Genomic DNA, 25166 nt, shown 5'->3' on the forward strand with positions numbered 1-25166 from the left:
GCCACGGCACAGGCGGACGCCTGAAGCCGACCTTACCACCGAGGTGGGGATTCCTAGAGAAAGCCGGAAGTGGCTCCTGCTCTCCCGGCCCGAAGGTCGGTTGACAGTCTTCCGCCCTGGCTTGTTTCCCCACCCCCCCACCCCACCCCACCCCCTTTGTGTGAGTGTCCGGATCCGAATTCCGAGAGTCCTTAACCGCGAGTCTCGGAGGACTCGCGGCGAGGGAGGCGGGAACAGCAGCGGCCTGGGCGGGGCGTGTGCAGGAACCTCCTCCCCTCCTGTCCCGTTCCGCCCCACCCCCCCTTGTTTGCCGGAAGTATCGCCTTCCCCGCCCCTGAGGCGGAGTGAAGCTGTTGGGCGAGGCTTTCTAGCCTCCCCTGGGTCGGGCCTCCGACAATTAAAAAACTTGTATGCTGTAATAATAATTTCCAAAAGTTTATATTGCCTCGGAGGCGGAGCCATTTATATCGATCACTCCCTTGTTAATTATTAACCCTCATTTGATTTCTAAGACATAAATAATCATTTTCTCCTTAAAGTTGTGTTTCACTTTTTGTATCAGGGCGAATGACCCGACTTTTCACTTTGAATTGACGTATTTATTTAGTATCATAGATTTAGAACCTCAGGCATCTAGTCCAATCTTTCTTTTTAAAGATGAAGAAACTGATGGCCAGAGAATTTGTACCATATCCGTAGTGGACCTGGAATTCAAAACCAGCTCCTCGGACTCTAAAGCAAGCACCTTTTCAAGAGTACACTTGCCTTTACTACCACTTTGGTGCTTTCTTTCTTCCCAACAGTTACTATTTTCAATGAGTGCAAGCCCTCATTTATGTGATAGCAGCCTTTGTCATTTCTGTAAGTTAACACTAATTTTTTTTATTCCCCAGGAGTGATCCTAAAAAAGAACTATTCCGTGGGGACATTATCACCCTGAAGTAGAGGCCTCCAGGTAGAGTGAAGCTTTTTCTGAGCTGTTTCAACTCAGTATGGTGGCAGCCTTAGCCATCAGGACTCACAAGAGCCAGAATGTCCCCTGAAAGTAAAAGAAGACTTTACCTGGGGGCAGGAATATGGACTACAATGGAAAAACCCTTATAATCAGGAGATCTCCCATCAGCACTTCAGACAGCGTGAGGCTCAGAGCCAATTCATGCTGTCAGTGGCTAAAGCCAGAGTTGCACACAAAGGAGCAAATCCTACAGCTGCTAGTGATGGGGTGCTGGGTTGCTTGTACTGGGACCCCAGTTCTAAGAACATATTTCTCCCTAGCCTCAGAAACACTATCCTTGGCAGTTTCCCACCACCCCAAGGACACTGTGCCTAGCAATTACTCATGAGTGGGCCCCAGCAAGACCCTTATTTCTCCCTGGTGCAGTAACACAAAGCTGGGTGAGAGAGTGATAGAGATGCTCAGGCCCCAGACCTAAGCTCATGTCTGTGGACGCCTCCCAATTTCTTAGTAGGCTCCTGTCCTGTGAGAAAATTTTCTCTTGTTGCAGAGCATTCTCTAATCAGGACAGAGAGAGGGGTAACTGGCCCAAGGATTTTTGTCCCTGGCTGACCCAAAGACTCTTCCTCCTGCCAGATCCCCAAAGTCCATGCCTCTGACAATTCCCTCAATGTCTAGTATACTCCCTACACTTTCCCATCCATAGCTCCCAAAGACACCTGGACCTTTAGATGACCTAATTAGTATCCCTAGCATTCCTTTCCTATGCCCTTTTCCATATAAACCCCAGAACCATCCTCAGTCTCTCGCAGGTTCCTTAAAAATCCTTGCCCACTGAAAAGCATAACAATAAATCTTTGCCAACTTGACTTAAAGAATGTTTGAGTCTGTAAATTCATTCCAGACAACCCCATCCTGTATTCCGGTCTTTGAGGGTCTCAACCTCTCAGAGGGCAACACTAATTAGAGCAATTCCTGACCATTCGGCGTGAGGAGCTCCAGACCTGGGTTCTAGAGTATCATCCAGAGAGTGGAGAAGAGGCAGTGACTATTTTGGAAGATTTGGAAAGAAAACTTGATGAACCAAGACAGCAGGTGGAAAGGGGGGAGATGTGATAAATAGTGGGAAAATAGAAGTAGATACCTCCCAGGCTAAGTAACAAACAGTAACACAACAATGGGAGCTTCTGTCTCCTTGTGGCCATGAAGAGGTCTAGAGGTTTGGGGGTGCTACTGGGAACCCCCGAGATTTCAACACTGGGCCCTGTCTGAAAGAATTTAACTCAAATCGTCTTCCAGCCAGAGGAAAAGTTTATTAGTGATAAAACACATAGGCCAGGTGACACCCGTAAGGACGAGCAGGCATGAGAAAGTCTCAGCCTTTTGGGCATGAGAGATTCTCAGCGTCTGAATGGGGGCCAGGGTGGATTTTTTATACACTGAAGTATCTTTGGCTGGCCAGAGAAGGAGGCTGGGAAAAGAGTCTAGGTGAGAATTCAGATTGGAAGGTCTGAGAGATTGAATAGACAATGGGAACAGATAATGAAGGGGACTGGAAGGAAGAGGTTTGAAAGGCATCTGCATAAGATCAAAAGGTGAGGCTAGGGCTTTCAAAGGGAGATAAGGGGAATCAATAAGGAACCTAAAGGTTTAAGGGTTTTCTGGGGCCTGTAGACAAATGGGAACCAGATTCTTTTTAGTTCAAGGGGCTAAGATCTTGGCTTGGGCCCACCCCATCAGCCAGACCTGATATGTCTTTGATTTTAGTTCTCTCTTCCCCTCTGGCCTTTACCTTGGGCAGTGAATGAGACTGACACATTTTTCCTCTTTCCTGTGACCCTAAGAGATGTTCCCTAAGTTGTCTCTTCTGAGGTGTTAACTCTGGTTCCCACAGTTGCTTATTCACAAGCCCAATCATAACCTAATTGTTTCCAGGTCTCATCCTGTGTATGTGGAAATGAATCAAGCTCAGAAGTGCCTTTTGGAGCAGCACCAGAGTTATTGAATAACCCACTTGAGCCCATGAGGAGCCTACTAAAGCATGAATCTTCAGAGTCCAAGCTCATTCAAGAGAGAGGTGAGTATGGAAACTTTATCTCAAGAGAAAGGGAAGAAATTTAACTGTTAGATAGGGCCATACAAAAATCACTGATGCATTTGTCAGTTCAGCATAAGAAGTCAGAAATGCCATATGGAATCAGTTTAATCGTTCATCTTCACCACTGTATCCTATCTCTGACAGTAGTTGTTGTCGTTCATTTGTTCAGTCATGTCCAACTCTTCGTGACCCCGTGGACTATAGAGCATGCCAAGCCCTTCTGTCCTCTGCTATCTCTCGAAGTCTGTCCAAATTCATGTTTGTTGTTTTTATGACACTATCTATCCATCTCATCCTCTGCCATCCTCTTTACTTTTGCCTTCAGTCTTTCCCAATATCAGGGTCTTTTCTAATGAATCCCATCTTCCCATTATGTGGCCAAAGTATTTAAGCTTCAGCTTCAGTATTTGACCTTCCAGTACATACTAAGAGACATTTTGTGTGAGGGCATAATTGTGTCCACATCAGAATATTAGAAATGTGCACCAACTATCTGTAGCTTACTTTAAAAAACTGATGGGTGTGAAGCAGTACCTCAGAGTTGTTTTAATTTATATTTCTCTAATTAATAGTGATTGAGAGCATTTATTCATATGATATCCTTTGAACATTTATCAGTTGGGGAATGATTTGTATCCTTTTTTTTTTGTGAGGCAATCAGGGTTTAACAGTGACTTTCCCAGGGTCACACAGCTAGTAAGTGTTAAGTGTCCAAGGCTGGATTTGAACTCAGGTCTTCCTGACTCCAAGGCCAGAGCTCTATCCACTGTGCCAAATAGCTACCCTGATTTGTATTCTTATAAATTTGTCCCAACTCTCTATATATTTGAGAAATTTGATTTAGTTTTCTACATATTTGAGAAATGAGTCCTTTATCAGAGAAACTCCCAGTTTTCTGCTTTCCTTCTAATTTTGACTGCATTGGTTTTGTTCCTGCAAAACTTTTTAATTGAATATAATTTGGATGCAATCCCATTTGGTGTATATATGTTTAGTACTGATAGTCAACTCATACCATACCCTCTGTCTATGTATACTCCTTCTAACTGTCCTAATAATGATAAAGGTCTTAGTAGTTACAAGGATCTTCCCATGTAGGAATGTAAACAGTTTAACCTTATTGAATTACTTAGAATTTTTTTTTCCTGTTTACTTTTTTTATGCTTCTCTTGTATTTGAAGATCAGATTTTCTATTCAGCTCTGGTCTTTTCATCAGGAATGCTTGAATGTCCTCTATTTCATTAAATGTCCATTCCTTCTACCCCTGACCCCCTCCCCCAAAGGATTATTCTTAGTTTTGCTGGGTAGGTGATTCTTGATTGTAATCCTAGCTCCTTTGCCCTCCAGAATATTACAGACTTTTCCTGCTGACCTCCTAGGTTGTCTTTTATTTTCCATTGCCTCCCTCAATCTGCCCTCCTTTCTATCTGCCCCTTGCCTTTTCTTTCTCTTTTCCCTTACTACTTCTTCCTTCCCTCCTATCTCCCCCCTCTTTTCTTTCCCCTTTCCCTTCCTGCTGCCTATAGGGCAAGTTAGAATTCTATACCTGAGTATGTTATTCCCTCCTTGAGCCAAATCTGATGAGAGTAAGGTTCAAACAATGCTCATCTTCTTTCCTTCTTTCCCTTGACTGTAATAGGTCTTTGTGTCTCTACAATTCGGTAATCAATAATTTTTCCCACATACCTAATTACATACAGGACATTACACATACATATCCATAATACACAGAAATTGATTAAAGTAACAAGCATGGCTAACTAACAAAGCAAAGCTTGTTAGCTGCAACAATACCACTATCAATAGGTCTGTGTACTAAATACGATTTAGCTATAAGCAACAGTACATACGCAAAACAACCAGGACACGCTATAGCATCAACATAGTACACGAACATAGTCAAATGAACATAATAGCAAAATAAAGAAATAAGTATATTCAAACATGCAGTACATGTACAGAAGTAAACATTCAATTACATGCAAGGCCCTCTTCACATGGGCTATCTTTAATATTATCACCTAGATACATGAGCAGCTATGTCTTCAGCTTTACCTGTAATACTCAAACAGCCTGGTCTGATGGACCTAGTCTCCTGTCACTGACTGGTATGTCAGCTCCTATACAACTTAGTATATGGGATGGCTGTCCGGATCACTATGGACTTGTTTGTTTACATCTGGCTTTACAACCATATTAGGTAGGCTATCAGTGTGTTACAGACCTGTGGGTAAATCTGTACCCTAAGAGTCTTTATTATAGTTTTGGGCAAGGTAAGAATGGCCTCTTAGTTTATTTCTTCTGCACCATAATAATACACACAATCTCCTTCACTGATGCATCACTTTTGACATCCTTATCTGCATTGGAAAGTCTTTGTATAGCTAATGGACAGCCTCTTTTCTTCAACCTTTGCATTGAAAGTCCATTAGTTCTCTCTAACTGTTCTTTATAAAGTCCAACTAACTCTCCCTTGGGCAAAAAGTGGGTACAGCAAATAGTCCTAATAGGGCCCTTTGCATTCTCTGGGACTATTTTGTAAACAGGCAATTTGCCCAGTTTCTCAGTAACTTTATATGGGTTAGCTTTCCATTACTCAGCTAACTCATGAGCCCCTGAATAAATGAAAGTAGTATTTTCTTTGTTTCCTCAGACATAGGAATCTGGTAGTATTCATTATGTAAGTCCAAGACTGAAAAAGACTGGCTGCTGAACAGATAATCCAGGGCATTTTGCACTTATGCTATAGCATGTGGGTCTACTTTAGTTCTTTTGTTCACTCTTTAATCTATACACATCTCTTTATCTTTTTGTTTTTCCTAGGCACCACCACTATGGGTGATGTGCAAGGGCCACTGAATTCTATGATGATGCCATTAATCAACATTTTTAAAAAAATGGTTTCTGAGATCCTCCATCATAGAAAGAGAAATCCTCATAGATATTTCTTTGAATGATTGACAATCAGGGAGCTAGATTGTGTGGGTTGTACCTCAAGCACCTCCCACATCTCACTTGTGCAATGAAAACACACTTGTTCTCTTGCTGAGTTCCAGCCTAAACCTATCCTTTCACTTTTATGGTACTGGAAATTTCTCAAAGTCAAATACCTCAAGATCCATATAAGAGAGTTAACAGGCAGGACTCCTGTCGTGTTCAGTAGAACCTATCTCTATCCTCTTGTAAGTCTCTGCATAGCCAGCATGGATGGTCAAAGTATGCAAGTATTGTGTCCTAGCATATTGCCTACATTATTCTGCTAGAATTTTGAAAAGACTAGAATTAGTTCTAATCAATGCTGACACTCTAGTGAGTTTAAGAGGGTCAGACATACAAGAGCCACAATATTTACTTTTTTGTTGATCCAGCAACTTCCTTGAGAAATCCCAAGCTCACCTAGATGTATCCTAAATCTGGATCATCTTTATCACTCAAACCACCAGTTATTTTAAATGGAATTTCTCATTCCGTTTCTTCCTGGTGGGTTTTGTTGGCAGTATATAGAAATGCTGATGATTTATGTGGCTTGATTTTATATCCTGAAACTTTGTTAAAGTTGTTCATCATTTCAACTATTTTTTTTTTAGTTGATTCTAGGGTATACTATCACATACTATATAGTATACTGTACTATCGCATTTGGAAAATATACCATCATATCATCTGAAAAGAGTGATAAAAACTATCGTTGCCTGTTTATATTTCTTCAATTTCTTTTTCTTGTCTTAGTAGCATAGCTATTTGGTTTTAGTATAATACTGAATAATAATTGTAATGATGGACATCCTTGCTTAACCTCTGATCAAGTTTCAAGTTTATCCATATTACAGATAATGCTTGCTCTTGATTTTAGATAGATACTACTTATCATTTTAAGAAAGGCTCCATTTATTTCTATGTTCTAGAGTTTTTAATAGGAATGGATGTTATGTTTTGTCAAGATTTTTCTGCATCTATTGATATAATCATATGATTTAAAATTTTTTGTTATTGATATGATCAATTATGTTTATGGTTTCCTAATATTGAGTCAGCCCTGAAATTCTGATATAACCATCAGCTGGTCATCATGCATGATCTTTGTGATATATTGCTGTCATCTTCTAGCTAGTATTTTAATTAAAATTTTTTATTGATATTAAGGAAATTGGGCTATATTTTTCTTTCTCTGTTTTTGTTCTTCCTGGTTTAAGTATCAAAAACATATTTGTGTGATAGAAAATTGGTACAATTCCTTCTCTGCCTATTTTTTCAAATAGTTTATGTAGTTTGTGATTAATTGTTCCTTACATGTTTGGTAGAATTCACTTGTAAATCCATCTGATCCTGGGGATTTTTTCTTAGGGATCTATGAGATGGATTGTTCAATTTCTTTTTCTAAGATAAGATTATTTAAATATTCTATTTCTTATGTTAATCTGGACAACTTATATTTTTGCAAATATTCATCCATTTCAATTAGATTGTAAGTTTTACTGGCATATATTTGGGCAAAATGACTCCTAATAATTATTAAATTTCATCTTCATTGGTGGAACATTCACCTTTTTCATTGTCAAGACTTGTAATTTTGTTTTCGTTCTTTTCAAATATCAAATTAACCAATTGTTTATTTTATTTTTTTCATAACCAGCTCCTATTTTTATTTATTTATTAGTTTATTATCATTTTTTTACTTTCAATTTTATTAATTTCTCCTTTGAGTTTCAGGATTTCCAGTTTGGTGTTTAATTGGGAATTTTAATTTGTTCTTTTTCTAGTTTGTTTTTTAGTTGCATACCCAATTCATTGATCTGCTTTTTCTTTCTTTTACTGATGTATTTGTTTAGAGATATAAAATTTCCCTTAAATACTGCTTTGGCTTCAATGCACAAATTTTGGTATCTTGTCTCATGGTTGTCATTCTCTTGAATGAAATTGTTGATTGTTTCTATGATTTGTTCTTTGACTCACTCATTCTTTAGGATTAAATTATTCAGTTTCCAATTAATTTTTAACCTATGCTTCCAAGGTCTTTAATTGAATGGAATTTTAATTGCACTATGTTCTGAAAAGGGTGCATTTAATATTTCTAGTTTTTTTACATTTGATTGTGAGATTTTTTATGCCTTAATATATGGTTAATTTTTTTAAAGGTGCCATATACAGCAGAGAAAAAATTATACCCCTTTCTATTCCCATTTAGTTTTCTCCAGAGACCTATCATGCCTAACTTTTTAAAGATTCTATTCATCTCCTTAACTTCTTTCTTGTTTATTTTATGGTTACATTTATCTAACTCTGAGAAGGGAAAATTGAGTTCCCTCATTGGTATTGTTTTACTATCTTTTTTCTCCTGTAACTCATTTAATTTTTCCTTTAAGAATTTGGATGCTGTGCCATTTGGTGCATATATGTTTAGTACTGATATTACTTCATTGTCTACGATCTATCTTTTAGCAAAATGTAGTGTCCCTGCTTATTCCTTTTAACAAAATCTATTTTTGCTTTACTTTGTCTGAAATCAGGATTGCTACCTCTGCCTTTTTTATATCAAATGAAGCATAATAGATTCTACTCAGCCCCTTATTTCAACTCTGTGTGTGTGTCTCTGTTTCAAGTGTGTTTCTTGCAAACAACATATTATTGGATTCTGGTTTCTAATCTATTCTTTTATCTGCTTCCCTTTTATGGGTAATTTTGATGGGGTGTGGGCCCAAGCCAAGATCTTTGCCCCTTGCCCCAAAGGGAATCTGGCTTCCATTTGTCAACAGGCCCCAGCTCCTTATCTCCCTTTAAAAGCCCTAACCCGACCTTTTGATCTTATTCAGATGCCTTTCAAACTTCTTCCTTCCAGTTCCCTTCATTATCCATTCCCATTGTCTATTCAATCTCTTAGACATTCCAATCTGAATTCTCACCCAGACTCTTTTCCCAGCCCCTTCCCTGGTTACCCAAAGTTACTTTAGTGTATATAAGATCCACCCTGGCCCTCATTCAGACGCTGAGAATCACTCATGCCCAAAAGGCTGAGCTTTTTCTCATGTCTGCTCGTCCTTATGGGTGTCACCTGTTCTATATGATTTATCTCTAATAAACCTTTCCTCTGGCTGAAAGAAGATTTGGGTTGAATTCATTGAGACAGGGCCCACGTCATGATCTCAGGGGTCCCAGCACCCCAAACCTCTAGACCTCATCATATCGTTAGGATTTGGTGTTCTCACAGCGGTGGCCCGGGTTCGATCCCCAGTCAGGGAACCATATGGCCACATCTTTTTCAGTGAAATATCTCATTATTTAAGCCCTTTTTCTGTGACTAGGTAAGGCTTTCAAGAATCATTCCCATATGTGTGTGTGTGTACACATATGTGTGTATGTGTATATGTGTGTACATATGTATGCATATATTCTTTTAAAGACCCCAAGATTTCCCTGAACAAAAGCCCATCTTTTGAATACCAATGTTTTTGCAGTGACATTGGATGAGTCATGGAATCCTTCCCTTTTCAAAAAACTGAAATTGACAATCACTGAAAGGGCCATGGAGAGGTACATGGAGCGTGTCTCCAAGCTGCAACACATTACAAACCAGGTGTTGTGTAAAAAAAGTGGTATACAGGCTGTCATTGGAGAGGCAAATCACCAGAAAAAGAGATGGATGTGTTATATCCAGAGCCAGGGGCAACCATAGATATCCACATGGCTTCTGGATCTTCATGCAACATCACAAGAATTTAGGGAATGACATCAGCATGTACCCCTGTGGCAGATTCATGGGAGGGTGTGGACAAGGGTTACCCAGGATGGCTAGAGGGAGCACCCACATGGATAGGATCATGAATTTATTATGGAAGAATAGGCTGGTCTACATTTCAAGTTTTTTAAAAGTTTGCCTTTGACAAGATTTTGTTGTCCATAATTTTTATTTGCTTCCCCACCTACTTTGTATATGCTATTTCAGCTGGTTCACTTACGCTAATGTCAACAGCCCCAGAGACACCCATCCATTATACACTGCATAGATATTAACAACTAGCTGTGTGTGTTTATCTATGGTCGTTGTGCCTCTCTGCACACTTACATCTCTAACATAAAGCAGAAGAAGCCTGAATAGACTGGTGACTGTGACCTTTCTCATCCACAGCCTTTCCTGCTCTAAACAGGAGCATGATCTCCAGAGTGGCCAAGAGCCATAGGGTTTCCATCCACTGGAGTAAGCTCTGGCATACTTCTGTGGCCAGGAAGGAGGCAGAGCCCGGAATCCTGGCAAGGGCCTGCTTGGAGAGAGTGGAGTGGGGGACAGCTCTCTAGTCACAAAATAAGCAGAGTTTGGCCATCACCAGGATTCCTGTTTTTAGACAGCTTAGAATCATTCTAGTTTCTGGAAGTTTTCAGAGGTACATCACTTCCCATCACTGTTGGTTTTTTTTTTAATCAATTAATTAATTATTTAATTCCTCCCCCCTCCCGATTACACATAAAAACTGTTTTTAACATTCCTTTCTTTAAAATGTTGAGTTCCAAATTCTCTCACTCTCCTCTCCACTAATTGAGAAGGCAAGCCATCAAGCTGTTAGCTGAGAAGTTACATTCTGCAAACAAGAGATAGACATATTCATTGGCTGACACATTCAGAAATGAATTCAGAGGGGATTCCACAAAGGGAGAAAAAGACTGCTAAAGCCTGGGAGTACTCCCCCTTTGGTGGGAAAGGAGTGTTTTGTAGCAATTACTTTGGATTTGAGTCAACTTTCCCTAAGGATGGAAATGTATAGAGGGGAGAGTGACTGGCTGTAGTTTTTTCAGTAAATATCCTTTTGTAAAAACTAATTGATACTAATTTGTTAAATGATACTGGATGATATTAATTGACAATAGATACTGAGGAAAACACTCCAGATTGGTAGCTTGTGAGCAATACATTGTCCTAAAAAGTAGCCTTGCTCTGGTGAGCTGAACGGCTAGTTTAAGTAGGCTTTTGAGAGTGAGCCCGCAGCATCTATCCTGCATGGTTTGTTTAGTCATTTACTAAACAATATGCATTTACTTTGTTTCCAGTTCTTAGCTACCACAAAAATTGCTGCTATAAATATTTTGGTGTATATGAGTCCTTTCTTTTTGTCATTATAATCTTCTTTAAGGATACTATATTTCACCACATAATCATTGCAAATTTTATGACAATTTTTTGCAAAAAGTGGAGTGCGACCATTACGTGAAGCTTTAAAAAAATTTTGGCCAGCATTATTTGTCTTTTAGTTTTCATCAATCTCACACCAACTTTTCACTCACTGAAAACTATCTTTATGTAACTCTGTTTCCATGCTGTTCAGTGAACACAATCACTTTCAGCTTGAAGCCCACAGAATAGTTTTTGTAGTTTTACTCATAATCAGAAAGAAATACTTTGCATGTTAATGTATCACTGGCAGATGAACTGTACAGTTTAGCTAGGGCGGGAAGATGCAAGTCTTACCATATTACGTGACTTGTTCATGGCAACTTTGCCTGCCAGCCAGCTCTCCTTGAGCCTACGGTTCTTCACTGGGTTGAGTGATAATACCATTAGTACTGAAGCATTCTAAACAAGCCATGCAAGTTGGCTTTCAAAAATATACTGATGAAAATATATGCTGAGAATTCTAGGCTCTTGGCTAGCAATGTGCAAGCGATAAATGCGTATCCATATGCCACTGGTGAATACATTGCTGCTCTGCTTACATTTTAAGCGGCGTGACAAACAGAATTATACCATCTGATGATTACACAATGAAAGGTTATAAACCAATTTTTGGACTGAAAAAAAAAGGGTGCAACGATTATGCAGTGCCAATGATTATGTAGTGAAATACGGTATGCCTGCTTCCTAATTTATTCTTTATGTTTATTTGGAAAAGGGTTATGTTTGAAGACTTCTCAGGTTCCTTGAACCTCCAGGATTTTGATGTGGTATATCCTGGGATATATATGGGATATATATCCTGGGACATACATACATATATACACATATGGGTGTATGGGGGAAAAAAATCACACACACACACACACACACACACACACACACACACACACACACACAATGAGAACATGTTTCCTCAATCTCCCTGTGTTTGGTACAGGACAACTGAAATCCAGAGGGTGGCTTGTACATGGTGGAACAGTGGAAACTTAGATAAGAACGGAGGATTCTTGAGTCCTGACCAGGGTGACTTTAGGTACTAGAAAACACACTATCTTTGGCAAAGCATCTGGAAAAAAAAAAGAAAAAGAAAGATTACTCTAAAAGTCCTTGAAGTTCCAGCCTGCAGGAGATCTGGCAGGGTTTCAGGGAGGAACACAGGAGAGGCTTGAAACTGAAGAGGAGTGGTTCTGAGCTGCCTTTGACCTATATGCTAAGTAACTTAACCCAAGCAACATATCACTGGCTGTTGGCTCTTGTCCTGGCTAAGAATAATATAATTAGTAAACCGGTTTTCTAGAGGACAGGAAACAGTTAAAGCCCCAGTAGCAGCTGCAATCATCTAGGCGTGGTTTATTTCCTTGATTTCTTGTTCTTCAGTTCCTTCACTGATATGCCGTACAGGGAGATTTCTGTACTGAGACCCTCTCAAATGGCTGAATTAGACACAATACCTCCAGTAGTTCAGTCCACTCCTCAGATACCAGCACTGCGCGATCCTGATATTGAGACAGAAAGCCACGAAGAGAAAGAGGAAAATGAGAACACACGCAGTTCTGGAAGTGAGCCTAGGGGAAGGCTGGAGAAGACAGTGACTGGATCTAAAAGGGAAGGAAGGATTCCAGAGCAGGGGGCTCTTAGTAGTGGGGAGAATGAGATCACTTGTGACTTCTGCCTTGAGGGAAAAGTGAGGGCAGTGAAGTCCTGCTTGACCTGTATGGTGAATTATTGTGAGGATCATGTTCGGCCCCATCAGGAGAACAGCAAGCTGCATAGTCACCAGCTGACCAAGCCAGTAAGGGATACAGACCCACGCAACTGCTCAGCTCACCAGCGCCAACTTACTTGGTTTTGCTGCTTGGAGCAGCAATGCATCTGTGAAGAATGTACCCAGGAAGACCACAGGGGCCACCCTACTCTCTCCCTAGAGGCAGTCAGGAGGGAAAAGCAGGTGAGTTGCTCAGGGCTCTTGGGGTGGGGTCATTTTATATACATAGGGAGGATCAAGAGTAGGGCATGTACTAGGCATCTAGGGCTTTCCACACAGTTCATTTTTGTTCTTGCTTGATTTAAAAAAAAATTTTGTTTTAATTATCTGGGTATTTATCATTTCCTCTACCCTCAGCTATTCTGAAAAAAGGCTTTCTTTATCTATTACCAAGAGCCCTCTTCCATCCCATTTCTCTCATCCGTCATTCATTCAGACTCCAAATGGAAGCCATTTAAATATATCACTAGACTACAATGTGTATCTTTCCTGTAGGATTTGTATCTAACAGTCTGTTATCTTTTTTTATGTATTTTTCTATAAAATGTAGATATATGTGTTAGTAAACAATTCAGAAAGCATGCACTATATAGAGATCACATATATGATAATAGCTCACATTTTTATAGTACTTTAAGGTTTTCAAAGTATTTTTCTCATAACTAATAATAGAAATATTATCCTCATTTTATTGAGGAAATTGAAGCCCAGAGGAATTATATTACTTACCCAAGGTAATAAAACTAGTAAGTGTGGATACCAGGATTCAAACATAGGTTTGACTTTCCTGTATATTATAGAAGAAATATCTCCTTTCTGAGTTCATATGTTAAGCAAGTAACTGCTGATGACATTTATGTACCACAACACAGAAATTATAGAGATAAGTAAAACCTGGATTTTATTATGATGAAGCATAGATTTAAATTCCAGACAAAAAATAAATCTGAAATAAAATTTGGATTTGAATAAGTCATGAGAGAAATGCAGATCAAAACAACTCTGAGGTACCACATCACACCTCTCAGATTGGCTAACATGACAGAACAGGAAAATGATAAATGTTGGAGAAGATGTGGGAAAATTGGAACACTAATGCATTGTTGGTGGAGTTGTGAACTGATCCAATCATTCTGGAGATCAATTTGGAACTATGCCCAAAGGGCTATGAAACTGTGCAATTTTGACCCAGCAATACCACTTCTAGGTCTGTATCCCAAAGAGATCATAAAAATGGCAAAAGGACCCACATGTACAAAAATATTTATAGTAGCTCTTTTTGTGGTGGCCAAGAATTGGAAATTGAAGGGATGCCCATCAATTGGGGAATGGCTGAACAAGTTGTGGTATGTGAATATAATGGAATACTTTTGTGTTATAAGAAATGATGAGCAGGCAGACTTCAGAAAAACCTGGAAAGACTTGTATGAACTGAGGAAATGAGCAGAACCATGAGAATATTGTACACAGTAACAGCCACATTGTGCAATGATTAACTTTCATAGACTTAGCCTTCTCAGCAATGCAAGGATCTAAAACAGCTCCAAAAGACTCATGATAGAAAATGCTGTCCACATCCAGAGAAAGAATCTGGAGTCTGAATGCAAATGGAAGCATACTAGTTGCTCTCTTTTTTTGTTGTTTTGTTTTGTTTCTCATTTCTCATAGTTCCTCCCATTGGTTCTAATTCTTCTTTACATTACATGAGTAATGTGAAAATATGTTTAATATGAGTGTATATGTAGAGCCTGTATCAGATTGCATAACATCTTGGGGAGAGGGGAAGAGAGAGGGGAAGAGAAAATTTAAAACTCAAAAGCTTATGAAAGTGAATGTTGAAACTAAAAAAAAACAAATTAATTTTTAAAAAAAGAAAGGTCCTTGTCCTTGGCATCAAACCTCTAATGACAGGGATTCCAAGTGTTAATGGGAGAAATATCTTGTTTTTGAATACCAATAAATCTATCCCAACACAGAAATAATAGATGTAAAAATCTACCTTTTATTATGTTTAAACAGAGTGTCAGGACATAGAAAAGTAACCTTGAGCCAAAATTTGAGTTTCTGACAAGTCTTTATAGATAAAATTGCACCAGAGAAATAATTTTTTAAACATATAACAATATGGCCTCTTAAAGGTTACACCAGTCTAGTCAAACAGATTCATTATCACATGCTTCCTTCAATTAAGGGTGAACAAATTAAGTGAGAAGAAATTAGTAAACAGACTAATTTACAGATTTAAACACTGATTTTGTAAAAGCCTACATTTATAGAGCTACAAGGCTACATTTTAAAGAAATCACAATGGGCTAATTGATAGGGAAAGATTTTCATGTCACAAAGATAGCCATCGCACAAATTATTTGTGAGTTATGGGAGAGAAGATGGAGGTGACACAGTGGATGTAGGTGAGAAGAAGTAGGAAATATTTTGGGAAATGTAGGCTTTTTTCCCTCTCTCCCTCTCTCAATCTCCTTTGTATACATATAAGGCTAACCATTTCCATACAACATGCGTCCTTCTGACCTCAATGAGGCCTAAAGTATGAAGCTGAGGAAACTGTGTCATTTTCTTCTGTCAATCACTGAGGCTGTTGGTTTTCTCCTAAAGTTCAATGCCTTTGGAAATGATAAGGCATTCCACTCTGAGACTTTCCTGTTTGACTTGCTAGACTTTATAACTCTGCTTGCATATAGTGTCTTTGACAACATTTTCTGGATATAATGGTAGAAAAAAGTTACTTAATTCATTGCCTTTGAATTTCATTAGCACATAATGACCTATAGCAGCTATTAAAAGCTTCTAGGATTATTTTGCTTTTCATCCTCATAGCCCAATGTGATTAAGTTTATTTCAGTTTTTAAGAGCATTTATTACATGTCTACTTATTTTGGGGGGGCATTTCGGGTTAAGTGACTTGCCCAGGGTCACACAGCTAGTAAGTGTCAAGTGTTTGGTCTGAGGCCGGATTTGAACTCAGGTCCTCCTGACTTCAGGGCCCATGCTCTATCCACTGCACTACTTAGCTGCCCCACATGTCTATTATTTGAAAGAAACAGTGGAAGATACAAGTTCAAAACAAAAAAAAGTGGTGAATTTTAAAAGCATTTATCTCTTTCAAATAGCTCAATCCTCTCAATAAGTGATTAATTAACCCTAAGCATGAGATGAAATTGGATGAGGGTCTCCTTTTCAGAAATGCCAAAAAAAGCTTGAGATTCCTTTATGAGTCATTAGACCCAGCTGGGAAATAAAAAAAGGAAAGCTCAGCTCTACCTGATACATTTATTTCTGAACCCTTCTGAATTTGTTCAATTCAGAATTCCAGGTTGTTGGGTCTCAACAAATTCTTTCCACATTTAATTTATAGGAGGGCAACTTACTCAGCTGTGTGACCTTGGTTATTTCCCAGAAATTAAGTTGAGGTTGTTCTTTTCGTGTGAAAAGAGCAGAGTCCACATATTCACCTTTCTTTTCAATAGTCTCTTTATCTTCTAACAGGCTGAACTTCAGCAGATCCAGCTGGACTTTGACAGAAAAATCAAAGCAACTGAAAATGTCATTGCCAGACTACAAGCTAACAACAAATCAATTTTGGTAAGAATGGTTTAAGTGAGCTTGGGTGATAGCTCTGTATAGCAAACTTCTTAAAAGAAGTCCCACTCATATGAGGTCTCAAATAACAGATCACCTCCTTGAGGATGTTGGCAAAGTCCCTAATGGGTAATTTCCATATCCAAGAAAGATTCACTCATTATTCTTAGTATTTCAGGATTATACTAAGTATTACTCAGCTGACAAAAGCAATGGTCTTCAAAGTGGAAGCCAGAGTTCCCTACAGGGATCCCAATCGAGCTCTGACTTGACCCTAAGGAGTGTATGATCAGCCAATCACATTGTGTGAATCAATCAGCCAATCAAAAAATGTGGCAAAAAGTGTTTATTATGATCTTACCATATGCCAGACACTGCTATAGAGTTTAAAATGTTACAAAGAATGAAATAATCCCTAGGTTTCAGGAGTTTATATTGTAACAAGTATGCATACAAATATGCACTGAATAAATATAAAGAAGGATAGGGATGGGATCTGTAACTTTATTAGAAGAAGGAAATGCAGGGTAAAGAAACTCCCGCTACCAATGCAAACCAGAATGTTGCAATTTGTCCAGAGTTACTCAGCCAGCATGGGTCAGGCAAGATTGAACCCAAGTCTTCTTAGTTTCATGGCTGACTTTATGCCATACAAATAACACAAAGTAGTTTAGGAGTGAGGGCACTAGCAATAGGGAATATCAGGGGGGAATGCTTCATGTAGAAGGTGGTACTAGAAAGCATTTTAAAGGAAGAGATGAATTCTGCAAGGTAGAGGTGATGAAGAAGTGTATTCCAAGCATGGAGGAAGCCAGTACAAAGGCAGAGAGAGAGAAAGATGTGGTGTCATGCATGAGGAATAGAGAGAAGGCTAGTTTGGCTGAATTGTAGAGTTTGAAAAGGGAAGTTTTATATGATAAGAGTTCAAATACAGGTTAAGGCCAGGTTGCAAAGGGCTTTAAAAGCCAAACATAAGATTTTCTATTTTATCCTTAGAGGCAATAAAGAACTAATAAAGTTTATTAAGTAAGAGAGTGCTGTGATCAGATCAGTGTTTAAGGAAAATGACTTTGGTAGCAGTGTGAAGAATAGATTGGAGTAGAGAGACACCTGAGGCAGGGACACCAGTTAGGAGGCTATTGCAATAATCTAGGCAGGAGGTTATGAGGCATGAAATAATGTGGTAGCTCTGCAAGTAGAGAGAAAGGATTGGATTAGAGAGATCTTATAAAAGTAGAAATGGTAAGATTGGGCAACTGGATATGTAGAGTAAGGGAGAATGGGGAACCACGGATAATGCCAAGGTTATAAACTTGGGAGACTGGAATGAGAATGATGCCTTCAAGAGACATAGAGAAATGTAGAAGAGGGGAGGGTTTAGGGGCAAAAATTTGGACATGTTGAATTTGAGATATTTATAGGACATGCAGTTTGAAATTTTTGATAGCCAGTTAATGATATGTAACTGAAATTCAATTAAGAAGGAGCTATGAATCTTCTGCATAGGTTCTGCATAGAGTTATTTTGAGGACAAAATAAAGTGACATAAGTAAAGGGCATTGCAAACCTATTGTTAGAGGTGACAATTAAACCTATTAGCTCACCAAGCTAATAGGGTCACCAAGAGAATATAAAGAAAAGAAAGCCTAGGACAGAGCCTTGGGGAATATCTGTGGTTGGTGACATCATCATGATGATGAGTCAGCAAAAAAAAAGTGCCAAGCAGCAATTATTCAGGTAGGAGAATAAAGAGAGAAGTATCACAAAACCACAAAAAGGAGAGAGTAAATAACCAGGAAGAGAGGGTGGTCAGCAGAGTAAAATGCAGCAGATTGGTTGACAAAGGTAAGAACTGAGAAAAGACTATCACATTTGGCAATTGAAAGATCATTAATAATTTTGGAGAGAGTAGTTTTAGTTGAGTGAAGAGGTCAGAAGTTAGTTTGGAAAGGGTTGAGGAGTGAATGAGAGGTTAGGAAGTGGAAGCAATGAGTGCAGACAAGTTTTTATCCATTTATTTATTTACTCATTCATTCATTCATTTATTTTCTAGAAGTCTAAGAATTGGAAGGGAAGTTATGGGAAGTTAGATTGTGTTCCTGCTGTTGTCTTCAGTAGCTTCCCTAGTATAGACCCTTCAAGGTAGTTATAAACCAGCCTAAACCAGACACTTGCAGCAACTACACAAAATCCCTCTTGCCTTCTACCCCACCTCCTCCATATCCTCTGCCATGGTTCACTTCTGGCTCAGGTTTCACTCAGAGGACAGGTTTTGTACTTCTAGTTGGTGGCTGATGTAAGTTTCCACTCCTTTTCCCCACACCACCCCTCTATATACATTTTTCATTAGTCAATGGGTTTTTGTATCCAAATCCATCCTTTTTTCTGATGAGGGTACCACCATTATTCTAACCTCCTAGGTTATCAACCTCCTTATTATCCTTCTCACTCAGTTAAAACTGTTCTCTAATTGTCAAATCATAAGGCCTTTTCTCAATCCTTATTTTTTTGATGAGCATCTGACAAGCTGACCATCCTCTTCTGGATACTTTCTGTTTTCTTTTCCTACATGTTTGACCTCTTATTTTCACTCTTTATTACCTACCCCCTAACTGTGGTTATTTTTCAAGGCTTGTCCTGGGCACCCCCTCTATGTATACTCTCTCACTTGGTGACTTCATCAGTTCCCATCATCTCTATACAAATAACTCACAGATCTATATATCCAGCCCTTTATCTCTCTCCTGAATTTCAGGCCTGTTATCACCAATTGGCTATTGAACATTACAAACTTAATGTTGTATGGCATCGCAAATTCAACGTGTCTAAATCAGAATGTATCTTTCCAACCCATTCTTTTTCTGAATTTCTTGAGTTCTATTGATAGCATCGCCACCCAGACTTCCAACCTAAGCATTATTTTTGACTCTTCACTTTCCATCACCCTACATTTGTCAGTTGACGAGTTTCTTCTTCCATATCTCTCACACCTCCGTTTCCTTCTGGTTACATATTTGGAATCAAAGAAGCATACCAAGAAGGGAGCTTAGAGATTACCTTGTCTAGCCCTATAGTTCCAGGTTTTGTTCTTTTTAAAGAACTGTGATTCATGTCTTTTGTTTTTAATACCACGGTAATTTCCCAGTTTATGTCCCTACTCATTGAACCCTCCCTTTTAACTAAGAAAAATAATTAAATTCTAAGTAACAAATTTGAAAGGCAAATTAAAAGGAATCTAAAGTTCCACCTCATACCCCTCAGACTGACAAAGTTGACAAAAAAGAAAAGTGGCAAGTGCTGAAAGTCTTGTGGGAAAACATATTATGAACTGGTCCAGCCATTCTAGAAAGCGATTTGGAACTGTGCTTAGAAAGTTGTTAAATTTATTCTCCCTTGCCTCAGCTGAGAGGCTCTAGCACTTGAATAATGCCGCCTGCCCGTTCCCTCACCCCCATCAGTCTCCTCTGTAGTCTTTGCAGGAGTGCCCCCTCCTCCTCTCCTCACCCCGACCTCGGGTTTCCTGCAGCAACTCTGTCCTCAGTGTCTGGGGCAGGGGTGGGGAACCTGCAGACTCAAGGCCACGTGTGGCCTCGAAGTCACAGGTTACCCACCCCCTTTAGAAAGCCTGCAGGGCCAGAAGAGAGCCCTGGGCTGAGGTGGTGGCTCCAGCTCCATCCTGTCTGCTGCAGGAGACTTCGAAAACCCCCTGAAGAATTCAGGCTGGCATGGGGTGGGGGAGGGAAGAGCATGCAAAGATATCTTTGATTGCCATATTCATGTACGACAGTTTTGATAACACCTATCTAGTAACAATTGGCATTGCCTTTTTTTTTTTAGTCAAAAACAATGTATTTGGAAGCTAGAACAATCAGGCTGCAGCTGTGGGATCCTGTGAGTCAGGAATGTTTCCATAGCCTCATTCTCAGTAACAGCCAGGATTCCAGTGTACTCATGGTAGTTTATGATATCACGAATGTAAACATTCCAGCAAACCACAAAATGGATTGATAATGTCAGAATGGAAAGGGGCAGTGATGTCATCATTATGCTAGGGGAAAATAATATAGATCTTGCTGGCAAGAGGCAAGTGTTATTGAGGAAAAGGAAAGGAAAGCCAAAGAGCTCAGTGTAATGTTTATTGAAACCAGTGCAAAAGCAGGGTACAGTGTAAAACAGCTTTTCCTACATGTGGCAGCAGCCTTGCCTGGAATAGAGAGCATATTAAGATAAAAGCAGAGAAGATATGATTGACATAAAATTGGAAAAGCTTCAGGAACAGCAAGTTAAGGAAGGAGGCTGTTTCTGCTAATACCAGATGGCTCCTTGAATCCTTACCCAGAATCACTGTTTTTCCTCCCTTATTCTTTATTGATTGCACTATGAATATTGACTTGAACCTTCACCCTTCAGTAATAACGTATTGTAATTCATCATTGCTGGCTGTCTTGTGGAGATGATCTATTAATTTCACAAGCACATACATACAAAGAATGTGTCAGTGTCTTCATTATTTATATAAAAAAGGCAACATATTCCAGCATATTCCAGTGATAACTTTAATTTTCTTAATATTTCTTAATTTTTCAATTAATATTTGTTCTTTTTTAAAAAATATGATAGTATACCTTGAAATCCTGGATACCTGAAAGGTCCGAGTTTGACTTGGTTAAGGAGCAATATGTTTAGAACTTAGCATTTACCTCTCTAGAATTGATCTTTCCCTCTCTCTCCCATTATCGGCTTCCAAAGCAACCTGCCCCTGGTACTTTTACCCTTACCTCGAAAAGCAAATTATAAATAACCCATTAGCAAGCAGTCAAGAATATCTGAGTCGGCCTTTAGCATTAGGGATAACCCAAGCCTCTGTCCTTGGACAAAGATAGATACCATGAACCTTTTTCTAGCTTACTCATGTAATTCCCTTGAGACAAAGCCAACTGGCATTATGGAAAGGACAATGTTTTGTTGAGGGATAGGCTTAGAGGATGATTTTCTTTTTTTTATGAGTCAGTTTAAACAAACGGAAGGGAGGCAGTTAATAGTGACTGCCAAGAATGTTACTTTCTGGCCAAGAGAGATGATTCTCTTCATGTGTGCATACCCAAACACTGCAAACAGCAGCATGTTGCATTTTAAAAAATAATTCTACCCACTCCTTGGAAAGACTTTATGGACACTCCCCTATCAAGGTTTTAAGACTGTGAAGTGGGAGCTGTTACATTATTGATAAACTTTTAATAAACAACAGATCTTTTCCCCCTCTTTTTCTGTCTTTAATACAATTCAGACAAGGCACAACATAAGTATAATACCCCAAAGAAGGCGTAGAGGGATTTCAGGTTTGGCTCTGGTGTAACTGACAGAAAAGGTTGTGGACAGAAAAACAAAAACCCTTGCAAGAATAGCACATTTGTGGGACAGCTAGGTGACTCAGTGGATAGAGCACCGGCCCTGAAGTCAGGAGGACCTGAGTTCAAATGCGGCCTCAGACCAAACACTTGATACTTACTAGCTGTGTGACCCTGGGCAAGTCACTTAACCCCAATTGCCTAAAAGCAAAAAAAAAAAAAAAGAATGGCACGTTTGTGGTCAAGTTGGAGAGGGTAGCACTTTAGAGAGAAGAAGAGAGAAGGAGAGAGAAAGAAAGGAAAGGCAAGATTACACAGGCTTATGTCATTAATTTCTGGCCTTTTTATGTTGGCTCTTCCAAGTTGGTTTGTTGGTTTTTTTTCCCCATTAGATCTGTATAGTTTGGTTAATTAACCAGGAATTTAGTTTTGTATTTAGCTAAACTACAATAATTATACAATTAACAATTTTTTCTTCAGTGATGTTTATTTTCTTGTCTTTGTGCCTTTAAAAAAAGTACTTCCAATCTTTTTGGCTGTTGTGTTAAGGAATTTGTCCAGAGCTTAGTGAGTGTGGTGATATGTAGTACCTCCCCCAACCTCAAACCACCATTTGCCTCCCACCTAGGCCCCAGAAAAATCCAAAAACAAATAAATACTACAAAGAATACATTAGGAGTATGCCATTTTACCCTTTACTAGTTATTGTGAGATTGTTGTGTAAGTCAATAAACATTTGTAAATACATCATTTTTAGAAAGAGAACTGTGGTGTTTGTTATAGTGCAGAATGGCCATTCTGGAATCTGTTGTAAACATTATGTAGTATAATAGAGGTGAAATTTCAATGAAACCCCCTCTGTCCTTTGCCCTTCCAAACTAACTGGGAAAATCCCTACCCACTTCCTTTCCTCCCCAGGCCCTCTTTGTCACCAGGAAATATTCTTCAAGCTCTTGTATCTGAACTAAATGGAAGAGTCCATCTATGGGTTTCAGGACTAGCATTAGTCTACATACCAAATAACTTATGTTAAAATAGCAAATTGGTATAGAAAGTGCTTTTATAATGCAATATTGCTGTGAAAGGTAAGGTTTTTTTGACAAGGCGTGTCCTAAATAAATATTGATTAAATATGAAAAAATTATTAAATTATGCATACCTTTTGACTTAGCAATACTAAATAATACAAATATCTATACCCAAATAGGCAAAAGAAGAAGAGCACTCATATGTACAAATATTTATAGCAGCTTTGTTTGTGTGTTTGCAAAGAACTGGAAACTCAGGGGGTGCTCATCAACTGGGGAATGGCTGAACAAGCTATGGTATGTGAATATAATGGAATACTATTTTGCTGTAAGAAATGATGAAGATGATAGTTTCAGAGAAAATTAGGAAGACTTTGTCGACCTGAAAGTTGGTTAAAGAGGCAACAAGCTGGGTAATAAGTAAATTCGTATTGTTTATTCCCTTAAGTTAGCAGCATGTACATGGAGCCAGAGCTTTAACTCTGACTGACTTAAGCCATTTCAAATAGATTATTTATATTCTTAGAGCAATCCTGATTCAGGATGTCTGTGTCATTCAAAAACATATAACCTCTATATGTTTTTAACATATAGCTGGAGAAAGGAAGTTTCTTAGTTGAATAGGTTGTATATATAATAAGACAAGAGAAGTAACAAAGTGTCAATTGAAATTATAATCCCAGGATATCTGTGTTTCCCCTACATAGCATATGTCCGCAGGATACCAAGATAAGAAAAGTCCCACTATTCAAGATAGTGTCTGGTCCCAGGCATCCTATCCTTAGTGATCATAAACAGGAAGTATGCTGGTCAGTTTCATCTGTTCCTGTAGTTGCTGACACAGAAAGGGCATTTTTAGTTTACTCAGAGAGCAGAGCATGCAAAGCATTATGGTAGATTAAGTCCCAAATTGGCCAAAATTTCTCTCCCTGATTGGCCAATTCAGGTTTTAGGCCTTTCTCAGGTGCTGGGGTTCAAAATGATTTGGAGAGGGGTCTACAACTTAGATGAACTGATACAGAGTGAAGTGAGCAAAACCAGGTGAACAATTTATACAATAACATTATTCTAAAAGCAAACAACTCTGAAAGACTTTAGAACTCTGACCAAAGCAATGCTTAACCATGATTCTATAGTACTCTCGATGAAACATACTATACTTCCCAACCGAGAAGTGATGGACACACAGGGCAGATTGAGAGAATTCTTTTGATGGCCAATTGGAGATTTTGTTTTGTTTGACTATATGTGTTTGTTACAAGAGATTTGTTTTTCTTTCTTTCACAATGGGAAGGAGGGGAGATAGAGTAGGAAGGCAGATTTCCATTAAAAATATAATTAAAAAAGAAAAATAATAAACAACTAATTGGCAAATATATATATATGTGTATATATACACACATTTATATATAATATGCATGTGTAGCATCTCATTCCTGTAAGTTTATTACAGAGGTAGACACTACTAAGACAAAGGAATGTGTTTTATCATTTGTTTTCCTGGACTGAGGTTAATCATTACAATTAATTTACATTTGTATGCTTTTTAGTTTTGTTTTCATTTCGATTTTATGGTCATTGTGTATATTGTCCTCCTGATTCTGTAAATTATACTATACAAAAACTCATATGTCTTCCCTTAGTTCTCTGAATTCCTTGGACTCAATTTTGTAATTGTACAATAATATTCCATCCCATTCCATACTATATTTTATTCCCCAATCAATGAGGAACTTTTTTCTTCCATTTTTGATACCATTATAAAAAACTGCCTTGAATATTTACATCTACCAATAAGGAACTGATGGTGAGGCCAAGACCTTGGGCATTTGTACTGTTTTCCTCTCCCTATGGGCCTCTCTCAACTCTGGACAGAAGCATTTAGTCCAGACAAGGTTTAGTTCTGGGGAGTCTGTCCTTGACAATAGACCCCCTTTTCTCACACTCTTCTGACAGTCACTTCCAAGTCTGCATACATCTACCTCAAGAGTGATGTCTGATCACATATTCATATGCTTATTTGTTTGAGCCTATTCTCCATATCAGAGAGAGAGAGAGAGAGTTCGGAGGAATATCATAGCCTATCCCTCCATGCTAGAAGTAGGAAAATAGGGAATAGAATGGGAAAGATTAGGGACTTGGAAGGAATCACATGGAACCTGAGCCTTGAGAGATGAATGGTGTGGGAGGAGTAGGGACACAGGGAACACTGG

The 25166-nt window shown here is 38.8% G+C and overlaps 1 protein-coding gene, 1 long non-coding RNA gene and 1 pseudogene across 2 annotated transcripts in view; all 3 read left to right on the plus strand.

Annotated features, from left to right (window-relative positions):
• Positions 1-344: 344 nt before the first annotated feature.
• Positions 345-3236, plus strand: LOC110194362 (uncharacterized). Its single transcript, XR_013487139.1, has 3 exons — positions 345-955; positions 1860-2050; positions 2891-3236. It is a non-coding gene; the product is annotated as an uncharacterized LOC110194362 (long non-coding RNA).
• Positions 3237-12452: 9216 nt separating this feature from the next.
• Positions 12453-25166, plus strand: part of TRIM16 (tripartite motif containing 16) — a 37039-nt gene continuing 24325 nt past the window's right edge. Inside the window, 2 exon segments of the mRNA XM_020966611.2 lie at positions 12453-13163; positions 16485-16580. Coding sequence (XP_020822270.1) covers positions 12606-13163; positions 16485-16580 — 654 coding nt within the window. The 5' untranslated portion in view covers positions 12453-12605.
• On the plus strand, positions 20354-20948 carry LOC110194359 (ras-related protein Rab-6A pseudogene; annotated as a pseudogene).

This window comes from Phascolarctos cinereus, unplaced genomic scaffold, assembly GCF_003287225.1.
Source record: "Phascolarctos cinereus isolate Bilbo 61053 unplaced genomic scaffold, phaCin_HiC Scaffold_5;HRSCAF=322, whole genome shotgun sequence".
Classification (NCBI taxonomy): domain Eukaryota; kingdom Metazoa; phylum Chordata; class Mammalia; order Diprotodontia; family Phascolarctidae; genus Phascolarctos; species Phascolarctos cinereus.